The sequence below is a fragment of the Lygodium microphyllum genome, chromosome 6 (assembly GCF_053477565.2).
Source record: "Lygodium microphyllum isolate KBCC chromosome 6, Lygodium_microphyllum_v1.1.10, whole genome shotgun sequence".
NCBI lineage: Eukaryota > Viridiplantae > Streptophyta > Polypodiopsida > Schizaeales > Lygodiaceae > Lygodium > Lygodium microphyllum.
The window spans coordinates 66,963,153-66,989,826 of record NC_141140.1 but is presented as its reverse complement, the minus strand read 5'-3'; the positions used below and the strand labels follow the sequence as shown (position 1 = coordinate 66,989,826).

Genomic DNA, 26,674 nt, shown 5'->3' with positions numbered 1-26,674 from the left:
CCTGTCAGTTTTACACATATGACCTCGATGCTTCTTGAGCATGAGACATCCTTGAGATTACAGGGGCGGCTTCCGGCACATTATGGAGGCGAAGCTTATGTAGCTTCAGAGAGGGGTGACGGGAAGAAGAAGTTGAATGCCCAGTGTTACCACTGTGGCAAGAAGGGACATTTGCGGAAGGACTGCAAGATGTTAGCGGCTTCCAGGAAGAAGGAGCAGAAGAAGAAGCAGGATGTTGACTCTACTGATGAGTTCTCTCCTTCATCAGACTCCGACTCCGATCCTCCAACCAAGGTGAAGTCCAAGGTGCAGAAGGGATCCTCTTCTTCGGATCGCGGGAAGGGCTTGGTGGCCCCTTCCTCGGCTGCTTTCTAGTGGTGGTGATGAGGTCATCCCTTACGACTCTCTTGTGCCAGAGAGGGAGTGTGAGCGGGTGTTCAGATGGGGCAGTTGCGCCTCATCTATACTTTTATACAGGTGCACAGGTTCCAGAGAGGGACGTCCCTGACGCATCGATTTCAGTCTGGCGGAATCAAATCTTGGAGCTGGGATTGACATCCAGGTTCATGATGAGCTGGTTATCTGACAGAGAGCGGGAGACTTTCGTCTGGAGCTCACATGAGGGGACACTTTGGCGGTCTGGCCAAAGGCGGGGAATCCATGGTCACCTATGTTCAGGGGCATTTTTGACAGGATGGCCTTGTATGCTAATGCGAGACATTGGTGATGGACACAGAGACATTTTATGATCTTCTCTATTTTCAGGTGCTTGGTATGATCGACATCGACATCAGGTTCTCTCCGAGGCACCTTGGTGGTGGCTTGATCACCCACTGCTTGGGTATCCATGGTTCTACTTGGTGGTTCTATGTTGTATAGTTTGTGATCCCTTTTCATTGTACTATTGTATTGTATCAGATCACTCATGATCTGAGAGAGGGTGTTAGCAGAGTATTTGTCAGTTTATGTGTGAGTCTGAGCTTGATCTGGGCTGGGCATTTTTATTAGGTATTTTAGGTTTTTCCTGGTGTGGTATTTTATGTCAGTGGAGCATTTTTATGCACCAGTGGGCCAGCATTAATACTGTCCGACGAGCATTATTGCTCCCTACTTTTTCAGCCTATTTATACTTAGTGCTCCTCCTCAGCCAGTATCATCATCTTCACCATCTGCAGACTTTGTGGAGAGAGGAGCCAGTGCCAGTGCCAGTGCCCACGCAGCCAGTGACTCACTGTTGTATGCGACTGGCTCGTGTTCAGATATATGGATTCCATTTCCCGTGCATACATCTGAGTTCTCATCTGTATCGTGTTCTTTCTTTCTCTTTTTGTCTTGTGTTTCAGCAGTTTATTTCAGCACATGTTTATGCTTCCACCGCTGCTCCACTTCTGACATGTACAGCATGCTAAACTTGCAGAACAACAAGCTGTTAATGTAGATTTGCAGGCTGAACAACTAGCAAATCTTGACCATTGGGTCCATAGGTCAACCAGAGTGCAAAAACAACTAGATAGGTTTGTTCCTGGTGTAAACTATGTGGCTAATTATGTCATGTTAATAGATTGTGGTGAATCCTCATGCTTCCAGGAAGCAATGGACAGACAGGATAGTAAGAAATAGCACAAAGCAATGCTATCAGAGATGGAATCCCTCATGAAGAATGACACTTGGGTTATGGTGCATTTGCCAAAAGGACAAAAAGTGCTATTGCAACAATCAATCAAGGTCTTGAAACCTTTACCTTGATAGTCCGACGGTGTCTGATGAATCACCGAGAACTGGCGATTCGGCCCTTTCTTGTGAAGAGCGGCATCGACTATGGCCCTTTCAAACTCTGCTTCCATGGTCGATGGGTAGCGGCTCCCTGTCTATGGCCCGTTTCTTGGAAAGGTGCTTGGCGATGTCCTCCTCCAAGCTTGGGACATTGCCTCTTGAAATGACCGAGCTCGTAAATGGGTTTACAAAATGAAAGTCACTTTTGGTTCTCTGTCAAAGTACAAGGCACACTTGGTTACTAAAGGGTACAAGCAAGAACATGGAATTGATTTTGATGAAATCTTTTCTCCTATAGTTAAAATGACTACTTTGCGAATCATCTTGAGCTTGGTTGCATCTGAAGACATGGAACTTATACAGATGGATATAAAAACCACTTTCTTACATGGTGATCTATATGAGGAGATCTATATGCAGCAGCGTGAAGGTTTTGTTGCATAGGGAAAAGAGCACATGATATGTAAACTCAACAAGAATGAATGAGAGAGCGGCCTATAAATAGGCACAGTCAGTCTAAGATGGCGTCCTTTTTTGGGGCTGCAAACCCTAAACGCAAAATGCAGAAACACAAAAATGTAAATTGCGGGTGAAGGGTTTCTAAACACCCCCTCTCAGGCCCAAAATGGGAAACAAGAGAAGAGTGAGGTGGAGATGCAATGCTACATGCTGAAGAATGCTCATGTAGTAGGTGCCACTTGGAGAGTGTTCCTCGTGGGGAAATTTTTCACTTGCCCAAGCGCCCTAGTACAAAGATGATGAAATCATGCAATGCATAGGAGGAATGTCGGACTTTGTGTGGTGCTGAGAATCATAAGGATATGCCCGTACTCGATCTCGGGAGATGGCTCCATGCTGACCAAGGGACAAAGAAGATCCACCCTGTAATCTGGGAATATTGCCTGAAAGGAGACCTTTGAAGATAGTTAGGAGATTGGATGAGTTGTAGAACCGGAAACTGAGGCTCCAGAGAAAAGCCACTAGCTCCGTGACTCCATGCTAGAAGGAATACGAAGGCCTAGCCACCAAGTTGTTGCTGAAGATCCAAGGACCCCGATCTAGGTAGATCCTCTAGATCCTGGGTATAAGTAGAGGAAATGACTGCTCAAAGTAGAGCCACTTCTCTAAAGTGAAAGGTGGTGGTGTATTAAGAACTTCATGGCACATAGGGTCCATCTTTGAATCGCAAGGAGTAGAAGTAGGAGCCCCCCTGAAGCTGAAGAAGAATTGGAAGCCCTCTCTGAGGGCAAAGTAAGAAAATCCCCCTTTGAATCCCAGTCTGTGAGAGAGAGGGAATCCAATTACTCATGGCTCACGGACTGTGAAGCATCTGATAACAAAGAAAGTACCACTGGTCGTGTCAAAGAAGGTATTTGGGGCTCGGAAGAAGAAGCCGCAAAGCACCCAGAAGTGGCTTGAGTGGAAGAGGGTGGCGAAGGAGGCTTAGGATGAGCCAAGGCTGGGGAATAGTTGCAGGCTCTCAAGAGAGTGGACTTTGGAGGAGATGTGGGCCGTGGAAGCCACTGTACCCAGAAGTGGGTGGGGGGAAACCTTCATGCAGTGGGGTGGTCTCCAAGAGGGCTTATCGCCTCGTAAGGTCTTACAACCTCCGTGTGCTCGAAAGGACTTACTGCGTGTCAGTTGCGGCTTATTGCCTTGAGTATAATACACTGATAGTTGATGCAAAACGATCTCTGTGGCCCAGAAAAGAGAGGTGGCATAAGAAGTGCCAGGTGGGAGACGGATATACTCCAGGGGGGGTGGGGAGTAAAGGTCGAAGTCGACAGTCTTTGGTGGGATGACTGTTCATGCGGTAGTAGGAATACCCACTAGACTGGTCATCTATTGTGGAAGAAGCCATGGGTACCAGTGTGCCTTGTTGAAGAAGGAAGATGTCAGCCACAAACCACAAGCCACAATATCTGCCTCTCAAGGGGTGGGAGGGTAGGGGAAGGGCTGGAAGTGGGTTGAACTAGTGGGAGGAGGATGCTACCAGCAGTAAGAGGTTGCAACCAGTAGAAAAACGCAGGTGAGGAGAGAGAAAGACTAAAAACGCAGGCATGACAGCTTGTAGGAGAGAGAAAGACTAAAAATGCAGGCAGGACAGCCTGCAAGAGAGAGAAGGCTGTCAAATGCAGGTTGGGACAGCCTCGCGACAGTGTTAGAAGCTAGGCGACAGTTGGAGGAGAGAGCAAATTGCCAAACGCAGGCTGCAGAGATGATGTGGCAGGCAGTACGATAGTAGGTTTGTGCAGGGACAGCAGTCGCCTGGCTGGGATCATCTCCAAACTACAAGAAGAGGCTGGAAATCAGGCGCCAACTAATGTAGATAGCAATGGACAGCTTCAGTTGAGATGTCCTCCGTGAACGGGGTGTGGACAGCAAGCTGAAACACCTAAAATCTGCAAAAACGAGATTGTTTTTTGAATGGAGAGTGATCAGCAACAGTTGCTCTGATGTAGACAGCAATGGACAGCTTCAGTTGAGATGTCCTCCGTGAACGGGGTGTGGATAGCAAGCTGAAACACCTAAAATTTGCAAAAACGAGATTGTTTTTTGAATGGAGAGTGATCAACAACAGTTGCTCTGCAGTAAATAGCTGCAAACTATGGGTGGAAGGCTGGAAATAGGTGCCAAACTGTAGATGACAACAAGGGACAGCTGAGATTGCGATGTCCTCTGTGAACCCGCCACCGGTGTTTGCCTTCACTGGAGTGGAGGATCTCTTCCACTGTTTGAGCAAATCTAGCTTTGATACCATGCCAAAAGATGACGTACATGCGAGACAATAGGGTTTGTAGGGAGGAACACGAAGTGAACTCGGCAAACACGGAGAAGAGAAGAGAAGAGAGAAGAAACTCTAATGAACGGAATTACGAAGTTCTGAATCATGGAGTGAATGTGATACAAGGGAACAAGGGTGCCGTAGCACAAGGAAGATGATGAAGATGGCCACTAACCATGATCCGCAATGTCCTCCTGAAGGGGTGTGAGGATAGTGGAGAGGTTGGAGAGAAGAGGTTGCGGACTGAATGAATCAGCTTTAAGGAAGAAATGAGAGAGTGGCCTATACATAGGCACAGTCAGTCTAGGATGGTGCCCCCTTTTGGGGTTGTAAACCCTAAACGCAAAACACAGAAATGCAAAAACATAAATTGCGGGTAAAGGGTTTCTCAACACCTTATTCTCTTGGTTTTGTATGTGGATGATATGCTGATTGTAGGCAAGGATATTCATGCCTTGGACTCCTTGAAGCAGAGTTTACACAATAGCTTTGATATGAAGGATCTTGGTGAGGCCAATTACATACTTGGCATACGTATGCTCAGATACAAATTGAAGGGTCTTCTTTATCTGTCACAGCAGGAGTATGTCACTAAAGTTTTGTAGCATTTCAATATGGAGTTGGGGAAAGCCATTAGTGTACCATTGCCTCCATATGTGAAAACTAGTGCAGATGACAACCCTACATCAGATGATGGAAAGGCTGAAATGGCCAAGATACCCTATGCTTCAGCTGTTGATAGCTTGATGTGTATGCTATGGTTGCTACATGTCCTAACATTGCATTTGCTGTGGGAGTGGTTAGCAAATACATGGCATATCTTGGCAAAAAGCAGTGGGAAGCAGTGAAGGGTATCATGAGATACCTTAAGGCACAAAGGATTTGTGTATCTGTTTTGGTAAGCAGAATTCATTTGTTGTTGGGTTCACATATGTAGACTATGTTGGCTATCGTGACTGTAGGAAGTCTACTTCAGGATATGTGTTCATGTTCATAGGTGGAGTAGTCTCTTGGATATCTAGGTTGCAAAAGTGTGTCGCATTGTCTACTACAAAGGCAGAATATGTGGCTGCCACTAAGGTATGCAAAGCGGCTTTATGGTTTTCACGTTTGGTGAGAGAGCTTGGTATTACAGATGTTCCTATCCTCCACTGTGACATGCTAGCACGGAATCCTGTCTTTCACACAAAGACAAAGCACGTACAGGTGAAGTATCACTTTATCAGGGATGTACTTGACAGTAAAGGCATTGAGCTTGTCAAGGTACATACAGATGACAACCCTCCAGACTTTCTCACGAAGGGTCTTCCAGCTGAGCGGTTTGCTCATTTTCGCTTGATGATGGGGGTTGGATAGTATATGTGTCTTTCATAGCTACCATCTCCTTGGTTTGATGTGTGTCTTCTATACCAACCTTCTTACCTCAAGGACCCATGAGAAGCTGCCATGGGAGGAGCTTGCCCCGCTTGTTTTGGAGCATGGTGAGTACGCTAAAGAGGTAGCTAGTGGATTCACCTCCCCCAAAGCTTTTGTTGTAGGTTCGGGAGGGGGAATGAAGAAGAAAGGGAAGTCAAAGACTAAAAGATAGGAGAGTTCTTCAGGTTTTGACTCCGACCCGGAGAAGCCTAAATGCCCCTATTGTGGAAAGGAGATATATCTAGAGGAGAAATGCTCGAAGAAGTATCCTCACCTTCATCCGAGAGCGAAGGATGGAGTTGAAATATTCGAGCCTTCTACTTCTACTTCAATGGTTAGCCATGAGTTAGTATTTCTTCGTATTGTTGACTTGGGGGATCCTTCTTGAGTGGTTGCCTCATCTTTTGAGAGGCCTTGGTTGGTTGATAGTGGAGCTTCTCATCATGTGACTCCATGAGGTGATTTGTTGCAGGATCTATGCTCTTAAGAGGGTTCAATCACAGTTGGCGATATTGTTTCGGTGTCTATTTGTGGTGTTGGGCACTTTGTCTTTATCAGACCACGTGTTGAGTTCCCTTTTACAGGCCCTTTATGTTTCGAACTTGGGCTTTTCACTCCTCTCTGTTTATGGCCTTACTAGGCTTGTTACTTGGGTTGTCTTTAGCGAGCAGGCCATTTGTATTGAGGATTCTTCTATAGGGATTGCTATTACGACAGATTTGCAGGGGAGCGGGCTTTATAGGCTCCATTCCCCTTCTCTTATGTAGGGTCCTCTACACTCATTCCCACTTATGCACACTCTTTTCCATAGGTTGCTTCCCATCCCCACCCTCTTTGCGGTGGTTCTCTTGTACCCCCCATCCCTTTCAGAGGGGGGCGATCTCGATGATGCGGCTATGGATTCTCTGGCCCCCAGTGTTTCAAAGGGGATTTTCCAAGATCGTGAAGAGCTTCATTGGTAGTCTTCATCGATAGATTTCATTGTTATTGGCATTCCTCTTGCCACCCTAAGATCCATTTTTCCCTTGGCCTTCTGCCACATCGAGGATCAGGGAGGGGGTGTTAGCAATCATGTTTGTCATGCCTTGTCATCTCTTGCTTATGAGCCTCAGTCTGAGTTAGACGAGGACTTCAAGAGCTCTGAACGGTCTATCACTTGTTTTGACGGAGGAGGTAGTGCATTCTAGAGTACTCAATTTTTGCATTTTAGTGCATTTTCTCCTCCAATTGGGATTTTAAATGCATTTCTTGGGGTAGTTTTTGCATTCTTCGGCCTGCCTCTCCTAACAGACATTGTCCACCCTTTAAGGGATTTTTCTAAGCATTTCTAGCATTTTTACTATTGGTCAGCCAGCATTAAATGCTGGTCGGCCATATTTTTGGCCCAAATTTCAGGTTGGCCAATTTTGGGATTTTGGGCTATTTAAAGCCATTTCCCACTTTGCAGTCAATTATATTATCATCTTGCCTCCTTCCTTGGCAGGTGCACACTCCGACTCCGTCATCTTTCTCCGTCTTCGGTGCTGGAGTCATCATCAGCCTGATTTGGTGCCCTCATTGATGCTGTGGACTGAGTGCAGGGACTGATTAGTCCTCCTCTATTCAGCATTTGTTCCTTGTTTAGTGCAGGTTTTTTTTCTTCTTTTCTTGCAGATTGTCTCTCTCTCTTTCTTTGTGTTTGAGTTCCTTCTTCTATTGCGCACTCTCACAATCCATAGTTCAATGACATGTAAAAGTGACATTCAAGGTGCAAAGATGGTCTCATAGCATTCGCCGTTATGTATTGCAAACAATGTATAAAACACACAAATATCATTTGCAAAGTGATCTAATACACTGTAGGAAGCCTTGGCCCTATTCATGTATCAATCCCAATTCTTGGCCCTCACCTTTGCACACCCAATTCACTATTAAATTGAGTAAATTCAAACCTGCACTTTAGATTTGCATTGTTGCCACCACAACAAACTAGAATCTCAGCCCATAGTATTGTAATAACTTGTTTTTTTTTGATATTTAGGTAACAAAATAGTAGCATAGCTTGTTGTAAATGGAGTAACAAAGCTAGCCAATGGATTCCCATGTCGAGAGGAGAAGATTGGCTGCTGTCCACACTCCACTCATGCTTTCAACTCACATTTCATGTCTAAAACCTGCAATTTCTGTAGCAACAAAGAAAAGAATGGCTGTCTCCAGAGTTCAAACTTGGGCTTTTCAAATTAGAGAGGAGGAGATCCCAAATAGGCAAGATCAATTTTCTAAATGAGTAACGAGCTGCTTCTTATTCAAATCTTGTTTTTGATTAAGGGCTAATTAATGACTTGATCATTAACCATAAGGGAGTTGCTCATTGTACTGAACTTAACCTAGGGCTTGGTTTATATCTCAAGTGCCCTAAGTGAGATGCTTGTTGGGCAAAACTTATGATGTAACTCAATTCTAAGGTGTAAACTTTCAAAAGTTTCACATTGCACCTTGTTGCTTTTTCTTGCTCTTGTACCACATAGCCTATACACTCATCCATTGTATGGCGTGGTGTTAAATCCTTCATTGCTAGTGTAATGGTCACCATCCTTAGAGCTATGGGTAGTAGAATTAGAGCCCATTTTAATAAAATCATTAAGCCCATTTCTCATTTTGGTGACATCTATAGGGAGAGTGGGGATAAAAGGTTACAACAGCCACAAAAATGCAGCAATAATCTCTGCAACAGCCACAAAAATGTAGCAATAATCTCTCACAGAATCACACTTGGCTTTGATACCATGAGATGCTCGTGCACATTCACAACATTATATCAGAACAAACAAATGTTTCAAACTTATTGCTTTGCTGATCCAGAAAATGTAGTAGATGGCAAAAAAATCTTCAACATTGAGATTCAAGAAACACCATGGTACAATGTACTGATAACACAGCCTTTTGGTTTGCCATGTATGAGGCATGCAGCATTTCTTATTTATTGTTTCATGTTCAGTGTCTTTCTCAGTTCTCAGATTTAGAAGTAACGTTGAGCTTTTGAAGGTATCTAAGTTTTGTATAGGATGGAAACAGGCACATGCTTCAAGGTCCATGGAAGGAAGCTGGTGCGCCAGAAGTTACTTTGCAGATTGATGATGAGAATGTTAATGGAGAAGCAGTGGCTATCTCTTTGGCTTACCTTTACGGGCACCATCCCAAGTTGAATGATGGAAATGCATTTCGCGTGTTGGCTGCTGCTTCTTTTCTTGATTTGCAGGTATGTGCAGGGTGGTTTCAAATGAACAAGATCTCCTGCTACAAAAAACTCTCTGCTGTGAAAGCATCGTAATGGTCAGTAATCTTATGTTTTGTTTAGATGAATACATGAACATTGTTTGCTAAGGATGGGTGAAAATGTGTTTGCATTCTTAAGCAAGCATGTGAAAGACTGCTTCTCCATTTTTATTTGATCTCTTCCATCTCCCTTGCCTTCACCCCTCTGCACATGTGGAACTTGAATTGCGGAGCTGATCTATTAATTTACAACCTTCAAGAACTCTGTTCTATGAATCACAATCACTGCAGCTATAACCGCATGGTCAACCATGTTCTAACCACGTGTTGTGGAACTGAGTATGAATAAAAGAAACTGGCATTTGAAGCAACATGGTTTTTCACGAGTTGAACAATCACTGAATCCATCTGAAGGTTAAGATGCTTTGCAGTTCAAAAGAATAATCATTTTATTGATAGGTAAAGTTGGATACTAGTAATTTTCAGGTCACATTTTTGGCACTTCCACTAAATTTCTATCTGTGTTTTTCTCTATTTGGGGAAGCCCTTTCCACTGTATACTGCTGCTGCCCCTTCTAGTGTGGCTAAGGTTTCCCAAATAATGCAATTGGTCTGATTGGGTGGAAAATGAGTATAATGGATTCTTGATATGTCTTTTATGTTAAAAATGGGAACTTATTATGTTTTTGGTGCATTGCTCCATGCAGGACTTGTGCGCCATTTGTACTGAGTTCATCATTTCTGAAATATGGACAGACAATTTTCTGTCATATCAGGTTGAAATAAAATTAACAAGATTTAAAACCTGATTACCTCTTATTTGCGATGCATGTTGGCATAACACGTTTCTTACCGTGTCAGGCTTTTGCTGAAAGCCAAGATTATGGGATCTATGGAGAACGTGTCAGGAAGGCTTGTTGGGGCTACCTATGTCGAGGAGGTGCTGTGGAGTTGAAAGAGGTCAGTTTGAGTCAACAAGTTTTGCAAATGGTTCATCTCTGAGAGAAGAAACATTTTGTATGAATTGTTTGATATTTAACTTTTGGTGAGCATTTCATGTTTGACATTTAATCTGGCAGTAAAGCAGTGCTTGGACTTTACTATGTAGGTGAGTCTGGATATCTTTATTTGTTAGCTAGTACTTCAGTTTTTTCGATCAGGTGCAAGTCTTTAGTTCACATCATAGCCCACCTAACATCTATACTTCTTGAATCACCATGTCATGACTCTGCAGATCCTGTTAGCCACAATTGAATGGCATGATGAATGGGAGGCCTATCTGTCAGAAGTGGAGCAGCAATGGAAGCGTAAACATATGCTGTAATAAACTACTGAAACACAAGACAAAAGAGGAAGGGGAAGAAAGAACACTGAAGAACACAATATAGATGAGAACTCGGATGTATGTTCATGAAATGGAATCTATATATCCAACATGAGACAGCGGCATACAACAATGAGTCATTGGTTGCATGGGAACTGGCATTGGCTCCTCTCTCCATGGAGTCTCTACACTTGTGATGGTAGGTGAATTGACCGAGTGAGGAGGAGGAGCCTGAATATATAGGACAAAAATATGTCCTCAATATGATCAGGTTGGCCAGCAATAAATGCCAAATATGATCAAAATAAAGACCATAAAAAATGCCTAAAATATCCTAAATAATGTGCCCAACATCTACATGCACAGACTCACACACGAGCTGACATATCCCACTAACACCCTCTCTCAGATCATTTGTGATCTGATACAATACAATGGTACAATGAGAATGAATCATAAACCATACAACATAGAAACACCAAGTAGAACCATGGATACCCAAGCAGTGGGTAATCAAGCCACCACAAGATGCCTCGGAGAGAACTTGATATTGAGGTCGATCGTACTAGCTTGTGAAAATAGAAAAGATTGCAGTATATCTCTGTGCTTCTCCCAATGTCTCTCAGTAGCATACAGGACCATCCTGCCAAAAATGTATCTAGAATATACGTGACCATGGAGTCTCACCTTTGGCCAGACTGCCAAAGTGTCCCCTCATGTGAGCTCAAGACTAGAAGCCAAGCTTGCTCTCTATTAAATAAAGAGCCAATCATGAACCTGGATGTCAATCCTAGCTTTAGGATTTGAACTTGCCAGACTTCAATCGATGCATTAGGGAAGTCCCTCTTTGGATCTTTGGCATTTGTATAGATGTATAGATGAGGTGCGGTTGCTCCATCTCACCACCCTCTCTCACTTCCTCTCTTGCACTGGAGAGTTGTGAGAGATGCCTTATCACCACCACTAGAAAGCAATTGAGGAAGGGGTCATCAATACGTTCTCGTGATCGGAAGAAGCTAATCCTTTTTGCGCCTTGGGCTTCTCCTTGGTCGAAGGATCAGAGTTTGAGTTTGAGGCAGATGATGTCTTGTCGGAGGAGCCCACATTCCGCTTCGTCCTCTCCTCCTCCTTCTTGGAAGCCGCTAACTCTTTGTAGTCCTTCCATAAATGACATTTCTTCCCACAGTGGTTACAGTGGGACTTCGACTTCTTCTTCTTCGAACCCCTCTCTGAAAGCAACGAGAGCCTCACTAAAACTTGATGAAAACCTCCCATGTAACTGTAATGATGCCTCATGCTCAAGTGGCATCGAGGTCATATGTATAAAATTGATAGGAGTTGATGATGTCTAGGCCGTTAAAGCATTCGCCACTCTATCAAACACTGGAGGGAGTTTAGAGAGTAAGAGTCTAATAAGATGAGCCTCTGGAAGGGTAGACTGCATTTGCCAAAGCTAGTCTTGGATTTGGGTGACACAAAGTAGAAAAAACTAGATAGTATCTTTGGTCTCGAACGGAATTTGCTGGAGCTATCCATAAAGAGTAACTGCCCTCATGGTGGAAGGTGCCACATACATGAGTTGCAACTTTGTCCATACTTCAGAAGATGTCCTGTAAGTGGTAACCACTGGTAGGACTTCTTTCGAATTATACCCAAGCAAGACCGAGTAAGCACAAGCATTGTCCGAATCCCATGTAAGCACTGCTTCCTCATGGTTGTCTTTATCAAAATCAGTGGGAATAGGAGAAGGCTGTTGAGGTCTTTCAATAGCTTCATAAACCACATACCATAACCGCTTCTGTATAAACCAAGCCTTCATCACAGCACTCTATGTAAGATAATCAGGTCTATGTAACTTATCATCAGTGGATGTGCACGGAGGAGCCATCTGTAGAGGATTTAGAAGAGAAGTAGAGAAAATGAGGTATTTAGAGAGGGAACATAACCAAACCACAAGCATAGATAGCAGGAAATGAGAGTTCACATGTAATATTCACCAAAATTTGATCAAAACAAGAAGAAATCTATTGCGAAAAGTAAAAAACTCAGCTAGAAAGTGCCAGAAATAGCAAAAACGACCTGATAAAGTAGTTGCCCATCTAGGATGAGATGCAGAGACACCAAAATGTAGGTTAGAACTGACAGGCAAGTAGTAGAGGGGCTGACGCAGGCGGTACAGATGTTGACGTCAGCAAAAACGTAGGAAAAACAGGTCGCGTGGTTGGAACAACAGTCACTTGATCAGCAATGGTCAAAACAGTCTTGAAATCAGCAAAGAAAACACAGTAGGAGCATAGAACCTAAGCTCTAATACCATGTCAGAAGTGGAGTAGCAATGGAAGCGTAAATATATGCTGTAATAAATTGCTGAAACACAAGACAAAATAGAAAGGGAAAGAAAGAACATTGAAGAACACAATACAAATGAGAACTCTTATGTATGCTCGGGAAATGGAATCCATATATCCAACACCAGACAGTTGCATACAACAGTGAGTCACTGGTTGCACGGGCATCGACATTGGCTCCTCTCTTCATGGAGTCTCCACACTTGTGATGGTAGATGAATTGATTGAGTGAGGAGAAGAAGCCTAAACATATAGGACAAAAATATGTCTTGAATATGATCAGGTCAGCCAGCAATAAATGCTAAATATGACCAAAATGAAGACCATAAAAAATGCCTAAAATATCCTAAATAATGTGCCTAGCCTCTGCATGCACAGACTCACACATGAGCTAACATATCCGCTAACACTATCATGTACCAATTATAGCAGTAGATCAAGTGCATTTGTTGTCTGATAAGCATTCAAGAAGCTGTTTTTTTAATAATCTTGGTCTCGAGTCACATGCTTAAGAGCATGCACATAGAATAATTTCATCCAACCATTCATTAGCACTAGCTACAAAAATGGCAGATTCGAGCATGTCATGAGCCTTTTCTTGACAAGGGCTGCTCTTCAAAATCATTTTTAAAAAGTTGCATGTTGATGACAAGCAGACTCTCTTCGGAGTTAAATTTGCAAATGCATGTACAACACTCAATGAATGCTTTTCTCTTGGCTATTCGTTGTCAATTTCTGGATGTTGTTTGCCCAATTGATGACTCAATTGAGGTTGCAAAGTTGGAAGAACCTTTTACTGATATTGAATTGGAGGATGCACTCAAACATTTAGGTAAATGGATATCTTCAAATGGGATTAATGATACTTTTGCAAATGCTCTTATTTCGTGGATTTTTCATCTATGTGGATAAATTTTTGAATTTTAGCAAGACTTTGTATCAAAAAGTCACTTCTTGTGGTTCTATCTTTGTGAAACAAATTTGTTCAAGTTCAAAGAGTTGTTTTGTTTCTTCAACTTCTGGGGTATCTTCACTAGTGGGTTTCTTTGGTTTTGCTCCCACATAAAGCTTAAAGAAAACTTACATGAAAAGCATCATGTGTTTTCCAATAAGCAAGGAACTCTAGTCTAAGAAAATTCATTTATTTTATCAAGTACTCTGAAGGGTCCAAACTATCTACTAGATAGCTTTGGAAAAGATGAAGTTTTTTTGAAACTTTGTTTGAGCCTACTTTATCCCAATTCAACAAAACATATTTATCATTTCGAAAGCCAAATTTCTTCTTCATTTGTTGGCTTGCCTTTTTATTGCTTTGGATTGCCTTAATAGCGACTCAAGCTTGATCTATTGTTATTTTCAAATTTGAAGTAACCACAACCAGTTACTTATAGAATTTGTTTGCTTTGTAATTCATGAATATTAGAAATCCATTTTATAAATATGATTCTATAAATTTTACTAAATATAATACCCTTTCTTTTGAACTCACATGGTATCTTATATGTTCTATAAGGTGAACCCCTCAGGGTTGTTACAAAGCTATGAATGAAAAAATTGTAATAGTTGAAATAGACTATTTTGAGAAGATCCAAGAGATTTTGGAACTTCACTACCATAGTTTCAAAATGTTCATCTTAGATTTTTAGTGGTACAAAGTGGTGATGGAGGGCCCAAGCACAACTATGAAGGGGACCTTTAGGATTTGTGGAGGTGGACTCTATGAAATTCTAGACAAATCTACATGATGCATTGTTTATCTCCAAACATTGCGAATAGGATTATAAACTTTATTACTTTCTAATTTTTAAAGTCACATTCACTTTGTGCAACTTTCTCATATGCATTACTTTGTATGCATGTTATTTTTCATTCTAATCCACTAGATGAACAGTGGCTCTACATGATGCAAGTTGCTCCATGCCCTCACAAATTAAATAAGAAACATGGCTTATTTGAAGCTAATTATAATTATTTTGTTAGAATGGTTGGATTGTACACTAACATATTCGAGTTGCACACTAATACAAATGAAGAGGTGTAAGCTCCCTATGAAATTGAGAGAGTTTGTTGATAACCTAAGTGTTCATTAGAATGATGATAAGTAAGTGCTTGCTTGCATAGTTAAGTCCTTACAGATGGTAGAAATCCAAGCTACTTGTATATTATCTTAAGACAAACTACATATTTGAATATAATGAGACAAACTATATGAGACAATTATGCGAACCTAAAAATATATGAGACAAACTAACATAGATTGTGGTGGATCCATGCAATGAGTTAGAAGAAAGTTTTTTTTCTTGTGTTAAAAATATGGCTAATTATATTACAAAAGCCACTGAGGAGTATATTCCATCTAGGACTGCCCACTTGCATCATGAAAAGCAGGCAGTGGCCACCCCAATCAAGCAATAGCTGTTGTTAGAGTTCTTGACTGACCTAGAACTCGCCTTGCAGCTAGTTCCAACAGCCAGAGAGTGGCTGGATAATGGATGTCTAGAGCTTTGCCAAGGTTGCGTATATTGAGAGGCTCTTGCTTCTAAAAATCATTTGACAATGTGCCTTCCAAATGTGCCACCTTGTGAGGTTGGCAAGGAGCTCCTAAACGTTTGAGTGTGATACTATGGACTTTGGTACTTGATGATTGAGTAATGCATACAGGTTGACCACAATGCGAGAGCTTGTCTTGATAATATAGATCGTATAATGCATATCAATTTGTTATAGTATAGGTAATAGTTCTGGCTGGCTGATTGCTAGTAGAAGGTTCCCTAGGATATATAGGTCAGAAGAAAGATAGTGTACAGTTCCACCTATATGACCTGATTGGGTGCGTGAGATTGGAACTCAAGCACATCAAGCCAAGGCTCACATACAAAAAGGATTAATGCCTTTGAGTGTGAGCTCGATTTACTAGAATAGGTAGTTACAATCAACAAGGTGATATGATGATTAAAGTTTATACAATATGCATATATAAGATGAAAGTTTAGAATGCCCATATTTGTGCATAGAGAACTCTTATGGGGATTCTAGGACTGTTGTTGTAATGTTTTCAAAGAGAGCTTTCACAAGATATTCATATTGAGGAAGAGAGGTCCATAAATTTTAGGAGTCTTAATGTGTCTTAAAAATGCCAATCATAATAAATAGACATATGTTTTAAAAATAGTAACTTTATGTCGTAGCAGTTTTTGCTTAAATTTGGTCGTTTCTAATTCTTGAGAATACTTAGCCAAAAAAGAAAAGCCATAAAGAAGAGACTGTGAGAGTGCGCAACAGAAAGGAAAGTGAACATGGAGAGGAGATTGAAGGAGAATGGATGTTAGAGAAGGAACAATTTGACAGCAATGACCGAAGGATACAAGGCTGCAACGGTCAGCCCCAATATGCAGCTTTATGCGTCAATGTGGGTGCCAGACGGTAGTAGAGGGATGGGAGAATGAGGGGGGACTGGATAATTATGAAGAATTAGTGATGAATAATGAGAGAGAGAGAGGGCAAACCCCCTATACATAGGCAAACTAGGGCCACAACTTGTAATAAAGTGGACATGCCTAAAATGTGGTCACCCAGGACAACCTAAAGTGCCCAAAAAGAAATGCACTAATATGCCCTCTATCTAAAGTTCCTGAACCACATAAAATGACAGACAAATACAATATGAGAGTTCCAAATGTCCTCACTTGACCCAAACTAAGATTCATAGGCAAGAGATGACCATACAAGACATATGGCTACTAACATCCCCTCTTAGATCTTGGATGTGCTTGAAGGTCAAAGGAAATGCAGATTTGAGGCTGGTAGGAAGAGTATCAATGCCATTTAAGTCCGCCAATGAAGAATGCTATCCAAGGAGTAAGACCCCCCTCTAGATAAAAATCTGATCCAATGGAAGGCCAACACAAGCCAAGGGAAACTCAGAGGCCTCAAATGGATCACTATTGAAAACTCTAGTTGGAAATGGATGAGCCAAGTTGCTAAACCAATGGTGAGAAGATAAATCACCTTGAGGAGTCTTATGTCTTGATGCACCATTGTCAATGAGCCAAGGTTACTCAGAAGGCGAGATAGACGAAAGAAGGCTTCGAGGGTACGAGTGATGGGATGGTGGCTGGTCTACACAATCCCGAGCCACCCGATCCCCCAAAGTAAACACGTCGGCTATATTTGTCCTTCACTAATTACCTGCAAGAAAACAAAGAAGATGCTCAGATGTCCTCCACCAGTACGGGGTTTGTTAGTCTGCGGCAAACACAGGTGCCTACATGACTGCAGAATAGAAACACAGCCCAAAAATGGGCTGAAACCTGCCACAGCTGTCAGGAACAGAGAAAGACCTGTCCCGAGCAAAAACACAGGTCATTCCAGGGAGGCCTGCTCAAAACGCAGATGTGCAGAGTATAATACAACCGCCCGGTTAGCTGTGCTGTCGCCTAGGCATACAGGAGGGTTCCAGTAAAGAAATGCAGCACAAAGTGCCCTGCACAAAACACAGGGATGTCCTTCATTGTGCACCTGTCATGTTCCATCCCGGCTGAATATCTGCCTCCAGGATTGAGGAAAAGACCCATAGATATAAAACACAGCACGTAGACTGATGTCCTGCATAAAACGCAGGTGTGCACAATGGCTTCATGTAAAAGCACAGCAGTAGAAGACTGAGAAACAGGCCGCCCTGCAGTGATTCATGACCAAATGCAGATGTTCATGCCTATAGAATGTCGTCCCAGCTGGTTGCAATACAGATAGGATGCACCTCTTCGTAGACTGGCTTCCATGCATGGCTCTGATACTAGGTGAGAGTGTGCAATGGAAAGGAAAGTGAACATGGAGAGGAGAAGACCAACGGACACAAGCTATTGGCAATGATTTTAGAGAAGATTTTATATAAAGAACCCATAATAGAAATGGGTCTCCATTGTTTCAAAGAGGTTGGAGAGGGAACCTTGGGCAATAACCGAATGACTGAAATCTTCCAGTTTGAAGGCATCATACTCGAATTGCACACTTGCTGACATATTCGAGTTAATGGGTTCTTAAGCTGCTCAACATGGGCTGAAAACAGCTCATTAGGAAGCCCATCCGAGCCAAGATGTTTCCTACGAGGCAAATGGGACATCACTTCTTCCACTTTATCATGTGAAATATCAGCCTCCATCAAATCAACCCATTCTGGCTTAACTTGGTTACTGACCAAATCGCAAATATAGCGGCAAGCAGAGTGAACAACATCTAAAAGAATCTCTTGTGGACTCAACAACGATTTATAAAACTCAACACACATTTGAATGATGGAAACAAGATCAGTCCCCATAACACCTTGCTCATCCATCAAACACACAATATTTTCTTGGGCGTATTTCTGGTGTAGATGAGCAAAGAATTGATGAGATTGACAGTTATTATCACATAAAGCTTCGGCTTTGGCCAGCAATTTGTATTTTGCATATTCCTCTTCTTGAAGAGATTGAACCCTGCATTTCAACCATTCAATGCATGAGAGCAAGTCATTAGTGGAATCCCCTGATTGATACAGAGACAACGAGTGGGCCAATAAAGATTGCACATGCTGCAATTCAGCTTGTAAAGAGGAAGCATGCTGAATACCATATTGTTGGGATACCGCTCATGCATTATCCCTAAAAATAGCCCATGCTTCCATCCCTACAGATAAGACCCTCCAGCTAAAAGAAGCAATCGGTTGCTGAATACATTCCAAAAACTGATTTTGCTGCAGAAACAATTGGTTGAAATGAAGAGGCAAACGAGCAAGGAGAGCCTTAAAGGCATGAACAGATCTATCGGTCAATTCCAAGACCCCAAAGGATAGTGATCTGACAAGACATGCTGTCACTCCACCCACATGTCAATGAATGCAGGAAGAAAAGAATCGCTTTGAAAAATATAGATCCTATCCAATCTAGCCCAGGTGTTTGGCTGCCAAAAAAGAATGATAAGTATATCCAAATTGTGACGGATACATCCAAGACCACATGTCCTACTTCAAAGATACAATTGATAGAGCATCCCAAGCCTATGGCTTAGGACCATCCATGACCGTCACTCTCTCTCTCTCTCTCTCTCTCTCTCTCTCTTTTTCGTAAAAGGTAATTGTATTAATTACGAAAAAAATACAAGATTACTTGATTACAAGATACTTGATGATACTAAGCCATCAGGTGAAGAAGTTCTCTCTCTCTCTCTCTCTCTCTCTCTCTCTCTCTCTTTCTGATTACAAGAGACACGAGGGCCCTAAGCCAACTGTGGGAAATCCCCGTAGTAATGTACTAAAAAGGTTACACCAATCATGGCAACGACCCAGAGGCAATTGCCATATGCCAAGGATGCAAATCCTCCCGAGGGAGCAAGTCGGAGTGTCGGATGAGATCTAGCTGCCAATGTAAGAGTCCTTTAAGCTTGGCAATATGGCGCGGTACATTAGAGGCCGAATCAAAGAGAAAAGCATTGCGCGTGGTCCAAATGTGCCAGCATCCCCAGTATCTGAAAAAGTGAAATAAGATCTTCATATGCAACTGTGGCGGTGTGGGATACTTCGGGCGCACAAAAACCCAGTCGAAAGGAGTTAGTGAGGACCCCACCACAGTGCGCCAAATGTGCGACAAGAGTGACCAGATATTCTTGGTGAGCGGGTAAGAAAGAAAACGATGTCGGGCCGATTCCGCCGTTGTGGTACAGAAGAAACAATTGCCATTCGAGATGCGACGCTTGACAAGGGCCGAGGCAAGAGGAAGACCACCAATCATTACCCGCCAAAGAAAGACCTTGCATTTGAAAGGTGCCTTATTCAGCCAGCCCTCCATCAGCGTTGTCTGCCACCATGACAGCGATTTCCGCAGTCCCCAAACAGTATTAGCTTTCTCACCCAGCCATTGGTGATCGTGAATGAGAAGATGATACACCTGATTAGTAGAGGCCTTTTCCAGACTCAACCGGCCTGCAAGGTTCCAGTCCTGCCAAGGGCGATCCACAGCCAGGGCAGGAAAGGGTTGCCTACCCTGAAGCTCCGACGAAAGCTTTTTCCATAAATCACGGTATCCGCGTGGGATCTTGAAAAGTCGCCTAGCAGTCCGAAACGATACGAGGACATTGCGAGTGGCAAGGGTAGCATCCGCAACCGACGTCACACCTAAATGGGCCATGCGGTTAAATCTCAGTTTGAGCTGATGTTTATCTTCCTATGAAAGTAGTCTCGATACTGCCAACAATTCCAGCTGAAAGGAGTTAGTCTGCAAGCGGTCCCCTACCGGGTGTCAACGGGCCTTTTGGAGCACCACTTTCCAAGAGCCGACCAAGTGCAGTAACAAAGAGGAAGAGGGAGTGGAAAAACGAGAGTCAGCATTAAGGACATGCCACCAGGAGGCCCGAAGCCGGGTGTTACCATGGCGGAGCCCGCTGTCCTCAAGAAAATAACGGGCTATGTGGTCCACGGGTGATGATCCACACACATGGCACGAAAAAGGGACCAACGGAGAGCTAGCATATGAGTTTCTGCATCCAAAATAGCTCCACCACCCATGCGCTTAGGGGTACATGTATGTGACCATGAAATCCACGAAATGCCTGCCTGCAGTGAATCCTTCTTCCATAGCATGAAATGGATGGGATGAGTGAGAGCCTTCAAAGTAGTAGGCGTCCATGGCAACAATGGCAGGAAATACGTTAGCATTGGGAGCATAATTGTCTGAGCCACTTTGAGGGGGACATGGAATGGCCACGCTTGCGACTTTCAATACATAAACTTCGCCGCCGGTTTTTGTGAAATCCACTCCAGCAGGTCCTTTGGCCGTACATCCATCCCCAATGGGTATCCAAGATGCCTGACAATGGAGCCACGCGAAACCACCTGGCCTTGCCAGCCTAATGACTGTAAATCAGGCTCCGTGCAACTGAGAATGGTTGACTTAAAGGCATTGATGCGAAGCCCAGAGGCCTGACCAAAAAGCGTCCAAACATCTAATGCCTTGCGAATGTTGTCCCTGTCTGCCTGCAAAATCATAAAGGTGTCATCAGCCAAAGATTGGCTAATGAAGTGCTGGCCCAAAGGAAGAGACAACCCTGCCAGCTGAGCAGAATCTGCCATGGAGGATAACATTGAAAGGATCGAGTGAGTTGCCAGGGCAAAGAAGAGAGGACTCAAAGGACAACCCTGTCTGACTGAGCGTGCAAGGACAAATGGCTCTATAACCCCACCATTGAGCATAACTCTGGAGGAAGCCGCAGCACTAATGGTGTAGATCAATCGGGACATCCGGGTATCAAAGCCCATAGCAGACATGAGATCTGCAATGAAAGACCAGTCCACATAATCAAACACCTTTTTCAAGTCCAATTGAATCAATACCACTTCCTGACCGGAGTGCCGCGCATAGTCAATAGCCATTTGCACATTTAAGATATTATGCAGAATGTTGCGGCCCTTAATGAAACCATATTGGAGAGGATGCACAATAGCGGGAAGGTGCTTGTGAAGCCGATTCGCCAGCACTTTGGAGTAGATTTTATACATGGAGCCCATCAAAGAGATTGGTCTCCAATGTTGCAGCTTTGACGGCGAAGGGACCTTTGGAATCAGTTTGATAAGGCCTTCTTTCCATGAGGAGGGCATGACCCCTGCTTCCCAAACCTGCTGAAACATGACCACCAATCGCTTCACCAACTGCGTGGCCGAGTTCTGAAAGAATTCATTAGTGAGACCATCCCAGCCAGGACTTTTATCCTTAGGCAGGTGCAACAAAACATCCATAACCTCCTTCTCCTAAATATCCGCCTCCAAAGTGGCTTGCATATCAAATGGAACCTGCTGGCGGACCAGATGATAGAAGACCGAGCGGGCATGCGTAACCTGGCTAGAAGGCAAGGGAGAAGAACCAAGAAGTTCCATAAAATAATTTCTGCACATATTGACAATGGTCTGCGGATCAGTGACGATGCGACCTTCCGAATCCTGGAGTCTGGTCATATTGTCGTGAGCCGGAGACGCATGCAAGGCGCGAAAGAACTTATGAGACTGGCAGGCACTATCTTGCAATGTGTCAGTCAAGTTATGCAGCTTGGCCTGCTGATAAGATTTCAACTGAAATACTTGAAGAAGATGGGCCAAACGCCTCTCCAATGACAACAGAAAATCATCATCTGGGGATTCCAGGAGCAAGGAACGGACCAAAGCCAGTAAGTCCTCTGCTACAGATCGACGTCGGCGACAAAGCGAGGCATGATGGATCCCATACTGCCGAGCAACCCGCTGTACATTAGAGAGCAACCGTGCAAATGAAGGCAAGCCCTCAGGGGCGAAGTCCAATAAGAACCTCTCAATCAATTGCTGCATATAGCCCTGAAAAATTGAATGCTTCAAATAAGAGGAGTTGAAACGTAAAGGGAGCCTATCCAGCAACTGCATAAAAGGTGCAATAGATTGTGCCCGCATCTCAAGCTGGAGGGGGAAATGATCCGACAACGCATACTGCTGCAAGACCTTCATTTCCAGCATCTCGAGAAGAAAATCGTCCCCCTGCATGATATACATTCTGTCCAGCCGCGACCAAGTAGTTGCATATTGTGCGGAATGAAAAGTAAACCCTGAAAAAGAAGGGTGAAGCCACGACCAAAGATCTTACTTAAGTACGTGCAAAGCAAAGGAATTCCACATCCGGCTTTCCGGCGCATCCATTACCGAATGCCCTGAAGTGGACTGAGAAGAGTGAACACACATATTGAAATCTCCCATCAAGAACCCCCTTCGGCCAAGTGACATGGAGGCCTGCAAAGTGGACCAAAGATCCCGTCGGGATGCGGGATCATTCGGACCATAGAGGCCCAATAACCATAAAATCTCTCCTTCAAATAAGACTTCGATTACCAGAAAGCGGCCCTGCACATCATTTTTAATAAGGACAGGTTGATATTTCTCATGGACAATCATCAGCACGCCCGAATAGTGCGTAGCATGGGTGCTTTCATAAAATAGATGGAATCCATGACAATCCACAACTTTTCCTGCTTCACTGTGACTTTTGTGCTCAACTGCACACAATACATCCCACTGGTTCTCATGCAAGACGGTCCACATGGCGTGTTGCTTATGGCGAGAGCAAATGCCTCGCACATTCCACATGGCTATCTTCATATATCTTCAAAAAAGGAAGTCAGGAACGAGGCGCCTGTTGCCTCGATTTCACCTTTTCCGCGAGAGCATCCAGGACGCCCTCATCTAGAAAATCAGCCAATACTGCAAACGAATTCTGGCGACCTGCTTTAGAGGTAGAAGGGAAATCCACTGCCTTGGGAGTGGGGCGGGGATAACGCCGATCCCAGGGTGTAATCACATTACCTTTGGTATGAAATGCCAGCTTAGCAGGGGGGCCTTTGGGGCCGTCGGTATAGACTTTCCTTGGAGACTGATTACGGGGGGCAGACGGGGCCGAAGTACGCGCAGCTTGCTGTGAAGTGACCATTTCTTTTCTGCGCGTATACGTGCGCATGGAATCCTGGGAAGCAGTAGGCCCAGGATCCGCCAGACCTGCATCCAACTTTTTACCTTTTTTGGGACGTGCCTTAATCCAGTCAGTGCGACGGGAATCCAAACCCAGGACCTGTTGTTTGCCTTTATCCATGACGTGAGGTGACTGAAGGGCTTCCTAGGGCGGGGCATCAAGCACCATGTCATCCTTGGGCAGCACAACCTGCGCATCCTCCGAAGACGGTTGCCTTTCAGGGCATTCAGCCATGAAATGCCCTAATTTACCACATGAAAAGCAGTGTCCCGCAAAGTTGCTCCATTTCAAGCGAAAATGCAAAGGATGCATGCTTGAACAATTGAGGCGAAGCCATGCGGGCCTTTTCCTGGCCGTGTCCCATAACATGCATAAACGGTTGCGGTTCATTGCCCTGAGGCTTGGGGGAACCAGCACTGTTCCCACAACCGCCATCGCATCCTTCAACATTGGCCAGTAGACGGCCGGACAATTTTCCACTTCCACCCACACCGGGCATTCTCGTTGAAGCAGACGCTGGAAGTCGGCCATGGGGCACCATGGTACAACATGGTACAACATGGACCAAGCGGTGATCAAAGAATAGTGGCAACTTGGACAGGAGCTCAGCTCGATGCGTTTCCGATTTCAACAGCACCTCATAAAAGCCGCGAGGTCCAAGGAAGATCTCCTCAACACACTCCCCTTGCAATAAATGGTGCATCCACTGGCGAATATGCGACAGCACTGGGATTGTGCCAGTGAAGAAAAGTATAACTGCACGATCATAAAACACCGAGAAGGATCGCAAGACTGATTTGGGGTCCACCGTGGCTTCCAGTACATCATCCGTTCCCGCATCAGAAAAAGATTCATTATTATGCTGGACATAGTCGCCAAGCAGAGTATTGGCAAAGTCCAGCAAATGCTCCCAGTCAATTTCCTGCGAATCCACAGGATCAGAGGCCACTTGCGCATAGGAACGTTCCTGAGGACCCATTGGCTCATCAGAAGTATGCTTGGATCGTTTGCCGGCAGGCGGCAGTTCAGAACCCGGTAGTTCAGAACCCGGAGGCAGCTCCTCCGTGCATGGTACCATATCCTCCGGCTCCTCTGCATCGGAATCAGGGCCAAGGGCTGCCACCGTTCGGTCGAGAAAATCCATATCCAGGCCAGCCATACTGCTGTCTTCTTGCTCGCTCTCTCTCTCTCTCTCTCTCTGTGCAAGTCCCGCAGACCTGCAAAATCAGGGAACCGCCCGGGGAAACGGGTCAGGCACCGGTGAGGCATCAATGCGGCTGCAGCAGCCCTGCTCGTTGACGCAGAGCAGTCAACCACGGACGGAATGCTCTGCACCGGTCAATCGTGGATGGGGCAGGAGTCACGGGGTCAGGCACAAGGTAGACGGCGAGGGGCAGATGCGAAGGGCGCTGCTCGCTGGCACAGAACCAGCGACCAGCGGTGGAAGTGGCGGGCAGATGGCGGGCGTCCACGGGGCCTGGCGATAGAGGGCGCAGGTTAGGGCGACGGCAGGGGGCGCGAGACACAGGCGAAACGGGGCGGTGGGGCGCAGGTTAGGGCGACGGCAGGGGGCGCGAGTCACAGGTCACGCGGGCAACGGCAACAAGTCGCGCAGGACGGGGCGACGTCAGGGGCCCTTGTCGATAGGTCAAAACGGCTGCAGCAGGGCACGACGCATAGGCGACGACCCCATCTTCATCGCGTCGATCTCTCTCTCTCTCTCTCTCTCTCTCCCTGCGCTCCCCCAATGGAGTTCCATCTGCCATAGCCTATTGGTCATCACATGCGAGCTCCATACCCAACACTGGTATTAGAGCGGGTTTGACCTCAGCATTGCCTGTGGCTGCCCAATCTTTTGCTAGTTCTCTTTGCGTGCCCACTAAGTGTTGCCCAAGCCTGCATTTCCACATTGTGCATTCTTGATCTATTGTCCAATAGTTCTAGCATTAGAAGAAGAAGAAGAAGAAGAAGAAGAAGAAGAAGAAAAGGAGAAACTGAAGAAGAAGAGGAGGAGGAAGTACTGTAGCAGTGATCGTCGATAGCAACCTGACACTACGCTAGTTGCTACACATTGCCTGTCCACTACCTTCAAACACGAGCTCTTCGACATTCAGCAAAGTGCCACCTGCTTCACGCCTTGTCCACAACATGAGCCTCCACGTCACCACTTGTCCCTCTTGCCGACATGGGTGCAGTGCCACATCGTCGACCTTTTAGCCGCTTGCCCATTAGTTGCCGCCTTCCTGCTAGCATGGACACCTGCAGTGTGCCACACCAGTCATGCGTTTTTTGTCTACACCACGTTATCACAACGTTCTGCTACCTTGTTCCTTACTTACCAACTTAAAAAAAAAACAAAAAGGCATTCTTTTATTTATTCCTTTATTTTAATCAGGTCATTGTTCACACAAGCTACTCCTCTTAAGCACGACTTGTGCCAAAATTGGGGGTTTTTGCTAAACCCATCCGATTTGCTCCAAATTTAATTAAAATTCAGGATTCTCTTATCAATTTCACTAAATCCTTCATCAAATCCAAGAAATTAGTTGACGGTCTTCATCAAAGTTGAGGCTTTTCAACAAATTGACCGAATTTCACTCCCATTTTGCCACCAAAATTGGGGTTTTTCAAGAATTCGGCATTCTTCATCAACATTGAGGTAGAATTCATCATCGGGCTCGACATTCGACATCTTTTGGGTAAAAATTTTATAGAAATTATCAAATGTCTCTTCAATCTCCCAATAAAATTTGGGGCTTTTTGTCATTCTAGCCCAATTTCACTCCAATTTCTTCAGAATGCTTGGGGATTTTCTGAAATTCATCGAAAGTAATCAATATCGAGGCCCAATCAAGCTTAAGGGGTGGCATTTAGCATTAATTGGGTAAAAATTTTACTCAATTTCTTCAATTTCTTTCCATTTTTCGGGTAAAAATTCGGGCTTTAGCCCAATTCCACCACCGAGGTGTCCAAAATTTGGGGCTTTTCCCTCAATTCATTTTCTTGGTCCTCGACGTGCTCCAAAATTATATTATTTGGCTGCTGGCCCTGTTCTTTCCTGACATTGAAAAAAAATTTGATCATTTTGGCATATTATTGGGCTGAATTTTCAGTATATTCAGCTGCCGTCCACATTATTGGAGCATTTCCAGCCATTAATCTCTGATTTCAGCATATTGCTGATCACCGATGTCGGAGTGCTTGGGGTCGAAAGTCTACCATGGGGGTAAGAGACAGCACGGTGAAAAGAGATTCAGGG

The 26,674-nt window shown here is 44.3% G+C and overlaps 1 protein-coding gene across 2 annotated transcripts in view; it reads left to right on the top strand.

Annotated features, from left to right (window-relative positions):
• The window catches only part of LOC148034646 (BTB/POZ domain-containing protein), a 132,152-nt gene that overhangs the window by 39,840 nt on the left and 65,638 nt on the right, over positions 1-26,674 (top strand). For both annotated transcript variants that reach the window (XM_087679580.1, XM_087679581.1), the window contains exons 2-4: positions 9,029-9,212; positions 9,937-10,005; positions 10,091-10,189. In XM_087679580.1, the coding sequence (XP_087535706.1) occupies positions 9,029-9,212; positions 9,937-10,005; positions 10,091-10,189 (352 nt within the window). The remainder of the gene's footprint in view (positions 1-9,028; positions 9,213-9,936; positions 10,006-10,090; positions 10,190-26,674) is intronic.